This window comes from Thamnophis sirtalis, unplaced genomic scaffold, assembly GCF_051295495.1.
Source record: "Thamnophis sirtalis isolate CommonGarterSnake01/CBP01778 unplaced genomic scaffold, rThaSir2_p1.2 scaffold_2, whole genome shotgun sequence".
Taxonomy (NCBI): Eukaryota; Metazoa; Chordata; class Lepidosauria; order Squamata; family Natricidae; genus Thamnophis; species Thamnophis sirtalis.
The window spans coordinates 176342844-176359786 of record NW_028261382.1 but is presented as its reverse complement, the minus strand read 5'-3'; the positions used below and the strand labels follow the sequence as shown (position 1 = coordinate 176359786).

The following is a 16943-nucleotide window of genomic DNA, read 5'->3' as shown; positions in this document are numbered from 1 at the left end:
GGGAATTCTGGGAGTTGAAGTCCAGACATCTTCAAGTTGCCAAGGTTGAGAAACACTGCCCTAGAGACTCTGGGCGGCTCACAACAAATAAAAGCATTTAAAAACATTTAAAATTACAGAATTAAAATCAACACAACATCCATTTCATCAAATGGGGCTGGAAAAGTCAACAGCCCCAGGCCTGCCGGAACAGCCAGGTCTTGACGGCTTTACGGAAGGCCGGGAGAGTGGTGAGGGTCCGGATCTCTGCAGGTAGCTCGTTCCACAAGGCCGGTGCAGCTACAGAGAAGGCCCTCCCTCGGGGAGCCGCCAACCGGCATTGTCCAGTTGACGGCACCCGGAGGACGCCCAACCTGTGTGATCTTATTGGTCGTTGGGAGGTGAATGGCAGGAGCCCCATGGTGAGATAGGTGGCAAATAAATTTAACAAATAAAATATGATAGCAACCATCCTTAGACTTGAAAATGAAGACACTGAAGTGATAAATAGCACCCGCATTTTAGGATCAACTATTAAGAGAAAACAGTGTTCAAGAAATGTGATGCAGACTAGCACTTAATTAAGTAAAGCCTTGGAAAAAGTATTCAGATGCCTGGTTATGTAAATACTTAGAACAATCGGATAATATAACATAGAATAACAGAATTGGAAGGAGGTCATTATCATGCAGACAATAATTTTCCTTGTAACACTCTAGAAACAAGGAAAATATTGAACACATTTGAACTTAGGTGTTGGAGGAATATACTATAGATAAGTGTTGTGGCCCAGCAGAAGCCGTTGGAGTTGCCACCAGACTCCGACAGCGGGGGGCCCTAGGAGTCGGCTCTGGAGGATGTGGAGGACCCCGGACAGGGTTCCGACTCCGAGCAGGACGCAGTGAGGCTGGTTGGCCACCAGGAGGTGCCTAAGCTGTGGAGCAGTGAGGAGGAGACAAGGGAGTGCGATCCGGACGTCAGCAGTGAGTTGTTCCCAGATGCCCGGCACCGAAGAGCTGATAGGTGTAAGGAACAGTTGCACAGTTACAGGAGGTAATTGCACTCAGCTGTTGGTAATTAGGCTCCTCTCCAGACTATAAAAAGGACTGCTTGTACACACTCCCCTCCTGCAGAAGTCAATGCAGGAACTAATGTGGGAGAATTGTATGGTGAGCTTGGCAGGCTGGATTGCTGCCCAGGTTTATCCGTGCCGGTTTGCTGCCAAGAACCGGTCTGTCTGTTAATAAATTCCGTAAAGTATCTTTGGCTCGAAGTGTGTTGGTGTGGGACGAGGGGGGTCAGAACGGGTCACCAAGAAAATAAACAAATGAATTATAGAACACATCAACTCAGAGTTTCCCCACTTGAGACACAATGACCAGGATCAAATTATTATATTTTGCACACATTAAGCAAATCTATACTTTGGAAAAGTCTGTAATGCTGAGCAAAGTGGAAGGAAAGAAGAAAAAATATTATCGGCAAGGTGGAGGGACTCAATGGATACACTATATAGAAGACCTGAAGGACCAAGTTCAAGATAGATCCTCCTGGAGAAAATCTATCTACGTGGTTGTTGACTGTTAATAATCAATTGGCTGACAACGAGGTAAAAGGATTTTTTCAGCATGCCAGCATTGTTTTCATACAAATGTTTTCTTAAAATCGTTTAAAATATTCTCATATAATTTTGCCTCTGAAAAATTGCATTAATATTCACAAGCTCAGCAAGTAAATTCACAAGCTCAGCATTTTGCAGGCAAGATAGTTTACATTTAATCTTATAATACTAATAATATATACTTGAAAGTTGGGGAAAGGAATCACAGTTCACATGTCAAGGATCTTGTCACCCATATTTCATAGTCACAGCCACTTGGCAATATTTTAAAACAGTAGCTATGATTTCTCTAAAAAAAGGAGGAATTATCAAATGGTAAATGTAAGCTTTCAAATAACTTCCTTCTTTTTCCCACAATTTGAAAAAAACAGATGAGTGAAGAAAAATGCCCCAACACTGGAAGTCTTTAAGAAGATGTTGGATAGCCATTTGTCTGAAACGGTATAGGGTTTCCTGCCTAGGCAGCGGGTAGGACTAGAAGACCTCCAAGGTCCCTTCCAACTCTGCTATTGTAATTGTAATTTATAATTGTACGATTAATAATATATAAACATTACTGATGTGGAGAAGATAAAACAGAGGCCCTTCATATTAATCATAGAGCTGAGGTGGTGCAGTGGTTAGGGTGCAGTACTGCAGGCCACTTCAGCTGACTGTTATCTGCAGTTCAGCGGTTCTAATCTCACCGGCTCAAGGTTGACTCAGCCTTCCATCCTTCCGAGGTGGGTGAAATGAGGACCCAGACTGTGGGGGAGATATGCTGACTCTGTAAACCGCTTAGAGAGGGCTGAAAGCTCTATGAAGCGGTATAGAAGTCTAACTGCTATTGCTATTGCTATGGCACGGTGGTCTATGTTAAGGCAGTGAACCCATAACACTAGCCTACCTCCACGATTGCATAGTGTTCCTGTCCCACTGTCCTCATGTGTGAACATTTGTTGGGGCAAACACTAAAAAAGCTGGATCTCATTCAGGCCTCCTTCTACCTCCCACCGAAGCCTCTTGATATAGATTTAGTCCAACAGGCGACCATATTCCCATGCATGGATTCTGCAATCAAAAATAAGAAAGCCCCAAGGTTTTCATTGGCAATTTGCAATTAAAGTGTAAAGCAAAATATACAAAAGTTAGAATATTGAAATTAAACATGGAAAAAATATTAAAATGTCTACAGTCAGTAATCTTAAAATAAAAAAATACTAAGGACATACAACTCTAAATCTAAAAAAAAAAAAACTAAGGGCGTGCAACCCTAATTCAAAATGAGCATCACAAACTGGTTGAGCAACTAATATAGTTAAAGTGCAGAATCACATGAGTATGTAAAAAAAGAGGAAGATATTAACATGGTTTGAAGTACAATTCTGGGAACTGCATTGGAAGAACAGATGTCGCCTGAGTCAGAAAATGCTCATCTTCTATCCAAAGTACCAAGTGCCTTGTAAAATAAGCATCCAACCTATACAATTTGTAATAATTGAATATGTATATTCTCTGCGGGTACATGCATAGCTACCAGCCTAAATGGAATATGCTTGAAACATTAATAATCCACAGAATATAGACTAATTGATTAAAGTCTTCATGCAGAAATAATTACCGCGACATGAGCTGCAAATTCTCCCTCTCGAAACCTCCACCCTCTCACGCATGAGATAGTCCAGTGTTTCTCAACCTTGGCAACTTGAAGATGTCTGGACTTCAACTCCCAGAATTCCCCAGCCAGCATTCGCTGGCTGGGGAATTCTGGGAGTTGAAGTCCAGACATCTTCAAGTTGCCAAGGTTGAGAAACACTGATATAGTCAACAGCTACCTTAAACAATTTGTGATTCTTAGTGACCTAATAAAGGGCATTAAGGCCAGCAAGGGACCTTACATACAGTACATTTCAGATGACAACTTCCTTCTGCTTTACCACTAGCGTTCATTAAAAAAAAAAAACAGCAAAATCTACTCTTCCCTAACTGGAAAGCAACAGAAATCTTTCAAAGGCCTGAAAAATAAAGAAAACCATTTCGTACAACAGGCCAGGAGAGAATGCAGAGACAACCTATTGCGAGAGGCCATTTAATTCTCGTTGTGTTTGAGAAGGAACATCAGCTGGTCATCAACCAATGGATAAATGTCACCCTTTAACAATAGGCTGGCACCGACCATTTTATTGCCAGAGGCCGTCCTGAATTGGAGGGCAGAAGTGGAAATAGCGGCAATAGCAATAGCAGTTAGACTTATATACCGCTTCATAGGGCTTTTGGCCCTCTCTAAGCGGTTTACAGAGTCAGCATATTGCCCCCAACAGTCTGGGTCCTCATTTCACCCACCTCGGAAGGATGGAAGGCTGAGTCAACCCTGAGCCGGTGAGATTTGAACAGCCGAACTGCAGATAACAGTCAGCTGAAGTGGCCTGGAGTGCTGCACCCCTAACCACTGCGCCACCTCAGCACTTTTAAGGCAAAAGGCAGTAATGGAATTGCAGAATATATGATGGCCATACAGGTAGTCCTCAACGTACAGCAGTCTGTTTAGTTACAGACCATTTGAAGTTACAACGGCGCTGAAAAAAAGCGACACATACCACTTTCCACACTTATGACCATTACAGAGTCAATGGTCATGTGATCAAAATTCAGACACTGAGCAACTGGCTCCTATTTAAGACGGTTGCAGGGGAATTATATGATGGTCCCCTTTTGTGACCTCACGACAAGCAACGTCAATGGGGAAGTCAGATTTACTTAGAGCCGAGGTGGCGCAGTGGTTAAATGCAGCACTGCAGGCTACTTCAGCTGACTGCAGTTCTGCAGTTCGGCTGTTCAGATCCCACCGGCTCAGGGTTGACTCAGCCTTCCATCCTTCCGAGGTGGGTAAAATGAGGACCCGGATTCTTGGGGGCGATATGCTGACTCTGTAAACCGCTTAGAGAGGGCTGAAAGCCCTATGAAGCGGTATAGAAGTCTAACTGCTATTGCTATTAACCAACTGTGTTACTAACCTAACGCCAGCATTCACTTAAAACACCTGTGGCAAAAACGGCCATAAAATGGGGCAAAGCCTCATTTAGCAAATGCCTCACTTAGCGACAGAAATGTTGGACCCGATCGTGCTGCTCAGCCAGGGACTACCTTGCATTCTTTGAACAAGCCAAGTCAAGGGGGAAACCAGATCCACTCAACAACTAAGTTAAAACTGCAGTGATTTACTTAGCAACTGTGGGAAGAAAGGTCGTAAAACGGGGCAAAACTCAATAAGTGTCTCACTGAGCAACAGGGATTTGGGGGTCACTGGAGGACATAAAGTCGAGGGCTACCTGTCCCTCACCTTGGTTTTATTTCTTCGGAAAGCAGGGAAAGAGGAAACCCCGCCCTGCATATCCTTCAAGGGAGCCGCGTGGGCCGCCGAAGCCGAGGAGGGCGGACTTTCCCTGCCCGCCTCCTGCTCTTCCCTCGGGGCCGGCGCTGGAGCCGAGGGGAGAGGCGGCTCGGTGCCTGGGCTGGCCGAGGATCTCTTTGCGCCTCCAACGCAGGGACTCCACCGAGGATGGCCGATCCGCGGAGCTGCTGGCTTCTGGCGCTTCTGCTCGCCACCGTCGCACCTGGCGGGCAGGTAAGGCTGCGCGGAGATGCGGGGCGTTTCTTCCTCGCCCCTTCCCGAGCGAGCTTCCCCGTTGGGTTGGTTTCATGCGGGGTTCTCCGTTTCGAAAGCCGAACCGGACTCACAGAACCCTTTCTGCGGTCGTCACTGCGAGCCTGGGTCTTTCTTTAACGTTGGTTAAAAGCGATTTATGCGCCGCCGGGTCGTTTTAGACGCCTAGCGATCCTATAGATTTTCCTCCCGAATGGGAAGAAGAGGGGAAGGGTAAAGGGGAGGAAGGAGAAGGAGAGAAGGGAAAGGAGAGGAGGAAGGAAGGAAGGAGAGAAGAAAGAGAAGAAAGGGGGGTAGGAAGGAGGGAGGGAAGGAAGGAGGGAAGGAAGGAGGGAAGGAAGGAGGGAAGGAAGGAGAGAAGGAGAGAAGAAAGGAGGGAAGGAAGGAGGGAAGGAAGGAGGGAAGGGAGGGAATGTAGGAGAGAAGGAAGGGGGGAAGGAAGGAGGAAAGGAAGGGAGAAAGGAAGGAGAGAAGGAGAAAAGAAAGGAGGGAGGGAAGGAAGGAGGGAATGTAGGAGAGAAGGAAGGGGGGAAGGAAGGAGGAAAGGAAAGGGGAAAGGAAGGAGAGAAGGAGAAAAGAAAGGAGGGAGGGAAGGAAGGAAGGAGGGAAGGAAGGAGGGAATGTAGGAGAGAAGAAAGGAGGGAAGGAAGGAGGAAAGGAAGGGGGAAAGGAAGGAGAGAAGGAGAAAAGAAAGGAGGGAAGGAAGGAAGGAAGGAAGGAAGGAAGGAGGGAAGGAGAGAAGGAGGGAAGGGGAAGGAGGGAGGGAAGGAAGGGGAGTAGGAGAGAAGAAACGAGGGAAGGAAAGAAGGAGGAAGGGAAGAAGAAGTAGGACCGCTGTAAGATAAGATGGATCTATGGGATGATAAAAAAGCAATCTTCAAGTATATTGTCAACAGTAGGGAAAAATTGTTATAAATACATATTATTAATAACAGTTATGAGATCATATAATTGTGAATGTATATATGAAATTGATAAAATAAAATATTTTTTTTAAAAAAAGATTTTCCTCCCTTCTGGGAACAAATACCCCCCCCCCTGCAGATTTTGGGGAGGGGGTGTACTTTACACGCGCACCAAGGATGGGCTGTTACCTGTTTATGGTGCAAATAACAGCGGGCTAAGAACGGTTCAGGTGCATTTCTGCATTCCCTTGGAACCCCAAAGGTGCTTTTTCAAGAGGCAACTGGACTTTCTGGTTGATCTTGGAAGACGTTTCACTTCTCATCCAAGAAGCTTGTTGAGCTCTGGGGTGAGAAGTGAAACACCTTCAAAGAACCACCAGAAAGTCCAGTTTGCCTCTTGAAAAAGCACCTTGGGGGGGAGAACCATGAACTGGAGGATTGAGAACCTCCATAGAGATTCACTTGGAAAACCCTCGCTGAATCCTTGTCTTGTTTTTTTGCATAGATCCTCATAGGTAGGTTAGAAGTGGGAAATCCATTGCATTTATTTCCTACTGGCATTAACGGGGCTGAAAATAGTAATTATTAACTTTTCCCATTGATTCCGACTGGTCTTAAGTAACTTCATTTGCAGTTGTTTCACTGTTGGATCGTATTAGTGCTGGTATCCGACACAAATATTTTTGTGAAACAAGCTCTACTGGATAGTTGCACACACTGTACTAAACTGTAATTTTGGCTCGCTCATTTCAGCCTTATGTGTTGTGCAAACCTTGCCATAATCCAGTGGTTCCCAAAACTTGGCAACTTTAAGACTTGTGGACTTCAACTCTCAGAATTCTCCAGCCAGAGTTGAAGTCCACAAGTCTTAAAGTTGCCAAGTTTTGGGAACCACTGCCATAATGGTTTGCCATCCATCATTTATAGTTAAGCATGTTGTACACATGAAAGCAAATGATTATGGATTATTTTAAGACACCGTGGTTCAGCTAAGTATGTGAACCAGGCCACTAAGTTTAATGGAATTGATTTGAATGCTCAAATTGGACTTTAATCCAGTCATTGTAATGATAGACAGGTGATTTAGAAGGGGAGGGGAGGGGAAGAAATCATTTCTTCTGGCTGGACTTCCTCCTTCTTCAGGTACACTCCATGTGCTGGAACCCACACGGAGAGACAAATAGTGTAAAGCAATTAGGGGGGAAAATAATCAAGGATTGAAACTGAAATGAACAAAATAAGCAGATATTTATTCCAGCAAATCACAAGCCCTTTTCAGCAGGAACATATATTCTGCAAAGAGTAGCATAATAAGCTTCAGAGAATTAAAAAGAAAGAATAATTCTTTCTAAGGTTTCCAATTTCCTTCAACTCTCATATTAAAAACTCATGCTAGTGTTTTTTACTTCAGCGAATTTTGAAAAACAAGCCATTCCTAGCCCCTCTTTTCTCAGGATATGCGCACCCAGTAAAACTTTATAGGGGAAGATTACTGTATTGCAGAACATAGTTTTGCATGCGCTGAAAAATAGTGTATTAGAATGTGTGCAAAGCACAACTATCTCCTTACTGCGCACATGTTTGTGCTTTCAAACCTTCCCTGGGAACAGACTGTATAGTTCACCCAGCGGTGGTTTTTTCGCTCCTATCAGTCTTTAGGAACAGATTTGCAGCTGGAAAAGTCTCTGGTGGTGTGGCTTTCACCACTTCCCTTGGGAAGCTATCCTATAAACTACTCTGTATTTAAACATTTAGATTGTGTGTGTGTGTGTGTGTGTGTGTGTTGTTGTTTCATTCCCACTTAGGTTTGACTGTATTATTCTCAGCTACATTGCAATTTTTTTTAAAAAAAATAAAAGATTTATTTTAAAATGCTAAAGAACTAGTTTGAGCAGCTTGGGGGTTAAATGTGATAATCTGCAAGAAATTTTTAAAGAATTCCATGTTATTTTTCTATAAAGGGCAAGTATATACATTATTAAATCCCTTTGTGCTTCTTAAGTGTGGTACGTCAACTCATAAAGTATATAGTAGTACTATATCCCTAGTCTAGAATGTGCTGTGAATTGTATTGAATTTTACCTCTCTTATTAGCATAGCCCAGTGGTTCCCAAACTTGGCAACTTTAAGACTTGTGGACTTTAACTCCCAGAATTCTCCAGCCAGGCTGGAGAATTCTGGGAGTTAAAGTCCACAAGTCTTAAAGTTGCCAAGTTTGGGAACCACTGGCATAGCCGATAACTATAAATCATATGCAGCCACCTACCTGTGATATACTGTATCTTAGTAGTATTTCTTATACTCTCAAGAGTCAATTCTGGACCAATAAATATTGTTCTGGAAAGACCATATAATGTGAATGAAGTGCTTTGAAGATTCAAGGATATGTCAGGGTTCATTGAGCTGCGTGTTTTTCTTGCAGATACTTGCTTGCCAATCTAGCTAACACTGACAGTATTTTGATGATGTTTTAGTGATGTTTGATAATGATAAGTCTACAAGAAGAAAAGCAAATTCAATGAATATCAACATCCCAACATTTCATCCTGGGAATCTTAAAAATCGCTATAATTACTATTGCGTAGTGACACTGTTTTTATATATATATATATATATATATATATATATGTGTGTGTGTGTGTGTGTGTGTGTGTGTGTGTGTGTGTGTGTGTGTATGTATGTATGTATGTGTGTATATATATATATATATATATATATATATATATATATATATATATATATATATATATATATATATATATATTCAAAAGGCAAAGTATGATTTGGAGCATCTGTGAATGTGTTGGGAACATTATAAATCCAAAACATTTTTTCTTGGAATTGTGTGCCACCAGCAGAGGGCATGTACATGAACCCAGGAAAGGATGCAGCCACTTTAAATACATGTGTGACCAGGTATATTCTGAGTTACATTTTGCCTTTTGAATCTGGATCTGTGCATATCTTTATTATTTTTATTCTTTGGGCTCCTCCCCCCCCCACTTATGCCCCAAACCATTGTCTCAAATAAGCCTGTTTTTTATTTTATTTTATCCATATAAGAACAGAAAGGGATAATTCCATTTTTATTCTGTATACATTGATTCGTACTGGTATTATATTATAATCATCTGTTTTCCATTTTACCTTATCATTATATTTAGTCTTGCCATATGCATAAAATACAGATCTATGTTAAGCATTCGATTTGTATGCATCACTATGTATGTACAGTTTATGTGTAATAATGATACAATAAATATTAATTAAAAATTGTGAAAGCTAATAAGGAAAACAATTTAAAAGTTGACAAAAGCAAGTAATTCATTAACCTACGATGTGATTAGTAATAGCTTGAAAGTGTTCTCCAGATTCAGAGTTCAGTGAACTAATAAATTAGACAAGTATTCTGTAATTATTAAGAGAAGACTAATGTTTAAAACTAAAAATTATAAATCTGACACCTCCCATCATATTATTTATGAAACGGTTGATTGAATCCATTAATGTGTAGTCAAAATGCACCTTTTGCAATGGAGTTCATGCTTTTGGTAGAGTTTTGACATCCTGCCCCATTAAATATGCAATATAGAATGGAACAATCCACAAGAGAACATCAACATTAATCTATGGGTCTTTAGAGTGACAGAAAAGGATTCCAGCCTTTTAAATTCCACTCCCTATACTCTATTAATCAAGCCTTATAATTAAGGTACAGTTAGTAATGATATAATTAAGGTGCAGTAATATAGACATTGTTGCAGCTGGATTGTGCCGAATAGTGAAAAACATTCAACAGCAGTTGTAAAATCCATGAGAGAAAGAGTAAATGATGTGTAATAGAGTATTTCACTAAGCACTGTAACATGTTCTCAGTGTCTCAGTGTCAATTATCTTGGCTTTACAATTCACTGAGACAAGATATGAAAACCACTAAACTCTTCATGAATAACTCCACGTTATACTTTTTTTATTTCAAGGATGAAACATGAGGTTCAATATGTGCTCTCCCCCCCCCCCATATTGGATTAAGAGGAGAGAATGACTGGAAACCCTTCATGTTATTTCTACAAATCATACTAGGTTTTATGCGTATTTTATTTTTGCATAATGCCTTGCCTCCTGATAATTTAGAGGGGAATGCATGAAGTAAGATCTATTTCTTTTATTTGTGTGATGTTGAATATATAAGGGCTCCAAAATTTATGCCTTCGCAAAATGTCTTCGTATTAATCATTACAGTTGTATGCACTGTCAGCAATTCAAATCACTACTTCCCCCCCCCCCTGAGTCTTACTAAATCTTTGGATTCAACCACTTCCTGACAACAAGTTCCTCATTCTTTTTTTATAGATAGTGTGACGAACAATATTGTTTTTCATTCCTTGTATTATAATTGTGCTTTTGGAAAAGGGAAGGGAGAAGAAATAAATTAATTCGAAAAGGTGTATGCAAAGTCACATTTTTAAAAAGAAAACATAGTACAAAAATGAAGGTACCATTAAAACAAGCAGTAAAGAATGTGAAGAAATATTTTGTATTAATAATAATTGTGGTACAGGATTATGCAAGGATGATATTTTTCTCTGGACTGGCAATTTTTTAAATGTAGACTAGACCCCTGTTGCCAACACGGTTTTAATGATGTATCAAATATATAACATAACAGAACTGTGAAGTCTCTTGCTACTACTACTATTAGCAGTATACTAATAATCAGCAATTTTTCTAAAACCAGAAAGTGGTGTAGTGGTTAGGGCACCAGGATAGAAACCAAGAGATAGAGAATTCTCGTCCTTCCTTAGGAACAAATCAGCTGGGTGGGTAACCTTCAATTTTTAAAAAAGGCTAAAAACTAAACAGTAACAAAGATATAACAATATAGAATGCTCAAATACTGTGTATTTACACAGAATACTCAAATATCGAGGAACAGCCATAACTCACATCCCTTCAATTTCTAAAAAGAAAAACAACTTTTCAAACGTTGAAGTCGTTCTGAAGCAACCAAGTTAACAGGAGTGGGGCATGTCTGATATTGGGTGAATCTGTTCCTGAGAATTGGTGCAGTAACTCTTGAGCTTAAACATGGGATCCTTGCAGATGGCATTTCCAACGAGTCAGAATCTATAAGCAACCTATTCTTCCAGATCTCAAATGACAGCAAATACAATACAATACAATAGCAGAGTTGGAAGGGACCTTGGAGGTCTTCTAGTCCGACCCCCTGCCTAGGCAGGAAACCCTATACTGTTTCAGACAAATGGCTATCCAACATCTTCTTAAAGACTTCCAGTGTTGGGGCATTCACAACTTCTGGAGGCAACTTCTGTTCCACTGATTAATGGTTCTCACTGTCGGGAAATTTCTCCTCAGTTCTAAGTTGCTTCTCTCCTTGATTAGTTTCCACCCATTGCTTCTTCTTCTGCCCTCAGGTGCTTTGGAGAATCCCTCCCTCCCTTGCTCCTTCCTTCCTTCCTTCCTTCCTTCCTTCCTTCCTTCCTTCCTTCCTTCCATAGAATAAATATAGAATAGAATAACGGAGTTGGAAGGGACCTTGGAGGTCTTCTAGTCCAACCCCCTGCCTAGGCAGGAAACCCTATACCGTTTCAGACAAATGGCTATCCAACATCTTCTTAAAGACTTCCAGTGTTGGGGCATCCACAACTTCTGGAGGCAAGTTGTTCCACTGATTAATTGTTCTAACTGTTAGGAAACTTCTCCTTAGTTCTAAGTTGTTTCTCTCCTTGATTAGTTTCCACCCATTGCTTCTTGTCCTACCCTCAGGTGCCTTGGAGAATAGTTTGACTCCCTCTTCTTTGGGGCAAATACCACACAGGCAAGGTGGTCCCGCAGATCTTCTGACCCTGAAACATGAAGGTCTTTAAAGTTGGTACCCAGCAGCTTGAAATAAATTGATACCAACGCAGGTCTCGGAGCAGAGATGTTAAACGTACAAACGACATGTCTCTCATACCTGGGCCACTTGACGTTGCTTGGCGGTTTTCAAGGACAATCCATGTAGAATGCAATTGTATAATCCAGCTGTGAAGGGACTAAGGCATGAGTGACGGTTTACAATGTTTCTTGATCCAGAAATGGCGGAAACTAGTGCATAATGTAAAAGACCTCCTAAATAAGACTGCCAGTTGCTCTTCACTTGTTCTAGTAGGTGAGTTTCAGAGGTCCCCAGATTGCAAACCAGCTCTGTGCAACTCTGTTAAAGACCAAAGACAGAGAGTGCCTGGAATTGGAAAGCTTCTTCATCCAAACCTTAATCTCTCTTGCTAGGATTGAGTCCAGGCCAGAGGTGGGTTCCTGCCAGTTCGCACCTATTCGGTAGAACCGGTTTGTCAAATCTACCGAATTGGTTAGAAGAGGTTCCACCAGTGGACCCGGAAAGCAGGCCACACCTACAGAAGAGCTTCCCAAAAATTTTGAAACCCACCACACACACACACACACACACACACACACACACACACACACACACACAGACTCACACAGAGAGAGAAAGAGAAAGAAAGGAAGAAAGAAAGAAAAAAAGAGAAAAAGAAAGAAAAAGTGAGAGAGAGATGAAAGAAAAAAAGGAAAAAGGGACAGAGAGACAAAAGGAAGGAAAGAGAGAGAGGGAGAGGGAGGGAGGGAGAGAGAGAGAGAGAGAGAGAGAAAAAACACATGGCCAGCAAGCCACTCCCACCAGGTCACATGGCTGGCAAGCCACTCCCACAAAGGAGGCCACACCCACAGAGTAGGTTTGAAAATTTTTTGAAACCCACCACTGGTCCAGGCCCTTACAGCTCTAGGCAATGGGCAGAATCTCCACCACATTTCTTGTTGAGTCTATTGATACCTAACTCCATGCTGGCATTTAGCGTCATGTAAGATGTTAAATAAGAGGAGAGGAAGTATTGATCCATGTGTCACACATAGGTCCACCTTCCCATGATTGGCAGCCCTAGTCAACTCTATGGCAATTGAAGTCCTCTAATGGAGGCTCCAGCTGCACTTGTGGTTGACCTTTCTTCTGGCTTGTGTTCATGCTGTCTTGACTCTAAACCAGTTTAAGAAAACCCTGTCCAGACTAAGATATTTTGGTAATACTTGCAAATAATCTGGACTGCAGGATATCACAATCTGCCAGTGGACAGTGGCTCTCCACCTTTTCGTTCTGAAAAAAGTAATTGCCAGTAATTTTCTTTCTTCTCTATGTGTTTTCATGGACATGCATATTTTTATACATGACTATACATTATACATGTGTCTGTACATACACACATGCAGACTTACATGAAATTTATACTTGCAAGGTTCAAACATGAAGATAGAATATTTTCACTCCAGCTCCAAATAGTCCATAGATTAAGTAAAAATTCAGTGATCAGAAATATTATTAGGAAACAGATAACGGGAACTGAAAAAAATCAGAAAGAAAATCAGTAATGAAAAACAAGTTTCTGATAGGATTGAAACCAGCAAAATCTGAGATACAAAGGGAACATTGTATTGGCTCTACTTCTGTAAACAGTAGGATGGTTGCATGGGAATAAAATGTTTTTATATCAGTTTGTCTCAAAAAAAAATTCTGATTGCAATATTATTATTCCTGACTTACGTGATAGTCTCTCTCCCCTAGGGTTTTAGAGTTTAGAGTTTAGAGTTTATTAACATTTGTATGCCGCCTACTCCGTAGAGACTCTGGGCGGCTCACAGATAAGACAGGGGACATATATAAAAAATAAAAATAAAAATACAATCATTAAAATTCCACAACATGCATACAGCTTAGAGTGGGGCTGGATAAAATCAACAGCCCCATGCCTGCCAGAACAGCCAGGTCTTAATCGCTTTGTGGAAGGCCGGAAGAGTAGTAAGGGTCTGAATCTCTACGGGGAGATCATTCCATAGGGCCGGAGCAGCTACAGAGAAGGCCCTCCCCCGGGGAGCCGCCAACCGACATTGACCGTCTGATGGTACCCGGAGGAGGCCCAATCTGTGTGATTTTATTGGTCTTTGGGAGATAAATGGCAGGAGGCGGTCTCTCAGGTAGCCAGGTCCCACAAGTGCATAATCTACCTTTTCCTGGTCAACCAAAAATGGCCCAAAGTCACCTGCCAGGATTTGTGCCCAAGGTGGGATTAAAAATCTCAGTCTTCTGGTTTCTAGTCTAACCACTAGAACCACAAAGTGGCTCTCAATCTGACGGGCTCACACAACTGAATGAAATATCAAACTGCTTATTTAATCATAAAAATTAACAATGGTACTGCTAAAATTTTAACTAAACATTCTTTTAAAATCATTGGTACCTTTGCTTCTACAACTTAAAATCTCTCCAAAAAAACACGAACTGTAGCATTTTGGAATAAATATCGCAGCTTCCTAACATCCGCTACCGCCTTATGTACAAGTGAGATTTATCTGTTCTGAAAGAAGCCACCCTAATCACTACTTATCATTAAGTAAATTATAGATGCAGTGGAGTCTCTTAATAAGCAAGCAGTTTTGTCTAAAAGTTAAGACTATCCATGCATACTTATTAACAAATCCCAGTTCAATGAGTGGGATTGTTCTTTAATCAAAAGCTGGATCCACATGGCGCATTGAGTTATTGCCTTTGTATTTGGCTTAGCAAAATATGTGAGCTCAGCTTGTCAACGTTCTTAATTTTTTACGTGACTCATGATCACTATGACATTTTACAAACTGGATTTAAAAGAAATGAGAGTGTTTGTGCTATGTTTCTTTAGCACTGTAGCATTTAATCCTGTACCTTCGTATAATAGTCGAAATAGATTTATTCCACCAAAGACAGAAGCGTGTGCTTAATTTTCCTTTAAAAAAAAATGGAACTTGAAACATGCTCATTTTTTAAAACACTGTTCAGTTCACTACAGATATTTAGATGATTTAAGGGGGTGCAGTGGCTCAGCAATTAAAGACACGGAGCTTTTCAGCTGAAAAACTGACAGCCCAAGTTGAAGACCCGAGCACTGTACAATGGGGTGAGCTCCCTTTCCTGCCCCAGCTCCTGCCCACCTAGCAGTTCGAAAGCATGCGGTATCTGCGAGACCGTCTCCTGCCACATACCTCCCAACGGCCAATAAGATCTCACAGGATGGGCCTTCTCCGAGTGCCGTCGACCGGACAATGCCGGCTGGCGACTCCTCGGAGGAGGGCCTTCTCTGTAGCTGCTCCAACCCTATGGAACGATCTACCCGTAGAGATCCGGACCCTTCCCACTCTCTCGGCCTTCCGAAAGGCCACAAAAACCTGGCTATTCCGGCAGGCCTGGGGCTGTTGACCTCATGAATGAGGTCCAGCCCCGCCTACATTGAGTGCATGACGTGTTTCTTTTAAATCTGTTTCTTCTTCCCTATTTTTAATTTTTATTTTTCTTAGAATTGTATGTTGTAAGCCGCCCGGAGTCCTTCGGGATGGCGCCTTTATTTCAATTTCAATTGCATGCAAATTTCAATTTCAGTTGCATGCAAATGTGAGTAGGTAAAGTAGTACCACTCAGTGGGAAGATAACAGTGTTCTGTACACCTCGGCATATCAACTTCTTGGGTACATGACCATAGAAATGTCCTCAGAGCCGAGGTGGCGCAGTGGTTAAATGCAGCACTGCAGGCTACTTCAGCTGACTGCAGATCTGCAGTTCAGCTGTTCAAATCTCACTGGCTCAAGGTTGACTCAGCCTTCCATCCTTCCGAGGTAGGTAAAATGAGGACCCGGATTGTTGTTGGGGGCAATATGCTGACTCTGTAAACCGCTTAGAGAGGGCTGAAAGCCCTATGAAGCGGTATATAAGTCTAACTGCTATTGCTAACTGCTATTGCTCAGATAACATTCATTCCCTCAGCTAAGAAATGGAGATGAGCACCACCCCCTAGAGTCAGATATGACTGAACAGGGGAAACGGTTACCTTGACCTTTTATTTAAATCATTTAATTATGAGTTTCTCTATCTTTGTTGGGTATTATACGAAGTCATCTCCCAGGGCATTGATTCCCTCACACTATAACCATTCTAAAGTTTTCACATCCATTTTTTTTTTTTTAAAAAAAAGAGAAGTAGTGATTATTTCCCCCCTTCATTTTGCTTTAGCTTCTTGCATTTCCTAACTGTATATTTGCTTTATGGGATGGAAATTTGTGATGTGGTTAAAAAACGCTTCATTGGAAAGTTGACATCATGAAAACCATTTCCTTCATGGTTTAAGGGTTGTTTTGAATTATAGACCTGGAAGTGAATGTGTGGAGCAGCACAAAGTCTCTTTTAGGTCATATCTGAGAAACCGAAATGTTCTATTTAAATTCAGCCAGCTCCTGCGTTTTTAAGGGTTTGCGAGCATATGGCTTTTGAATGAAATAAACAGAGCACAACTTCTACGCTTAGGCAAATGGTTAATTACAGTTAACATTGATTAAAGTAGTGACAGTGAATGCCAATAATATTTATGTTTCAGGTTCTTTTTCTCCATAGGCAATTCTTACTTGTTAGTGCTACATTTTTTCAGTCTTTTCAAATGAATATAACTCATAAATGTATAGGCATGAAACATAAGGAATGAAACATAAGGAAAACGTGTGGCACGACAAAACCGCGCTAGTCAAAATCGCGGTGATAAAATCGCGGCGCTAAAGCCGCGACGTCATCACCACGCGTCATCACCGCCGCGACAACAGCGCGGCAACAGAAGGGCGCTTTAAAACGGCGCCGCGCCAGAAAGCCGACTTCAATTAAGGTAAGGGTTAGGATTAGGTTTAGGGGTTTGTTTTAGGGTTAGGT

At 41.6% G+C, this 16943-nt stretch overlaps 1 protein-coding gene across 1 annotated transcript in view; it reads left to right on the top strand.

Annotated features, from left to right (window-relative positions):
- The first annotated feature begins 5077 nt into the window (after positions 1-5077).
- Positions 5078-16943, top strand: part of TNFRSF11A (TNF receptor superfamily member 11a) — a 39257-nt gene continuing 27391 nt past the window's right edge. The window contains exon 1 of the mRNA XM_087707567.1: positions 5078-5204. Coding sequence (XP_087563693.1) covers positions 5139-5204 — 66 coding nt within the window. The 5' untranslated portion in view covers positions 5078-5138. The remainder of the gene's footprint in view (positions 5205-16943) is intronic.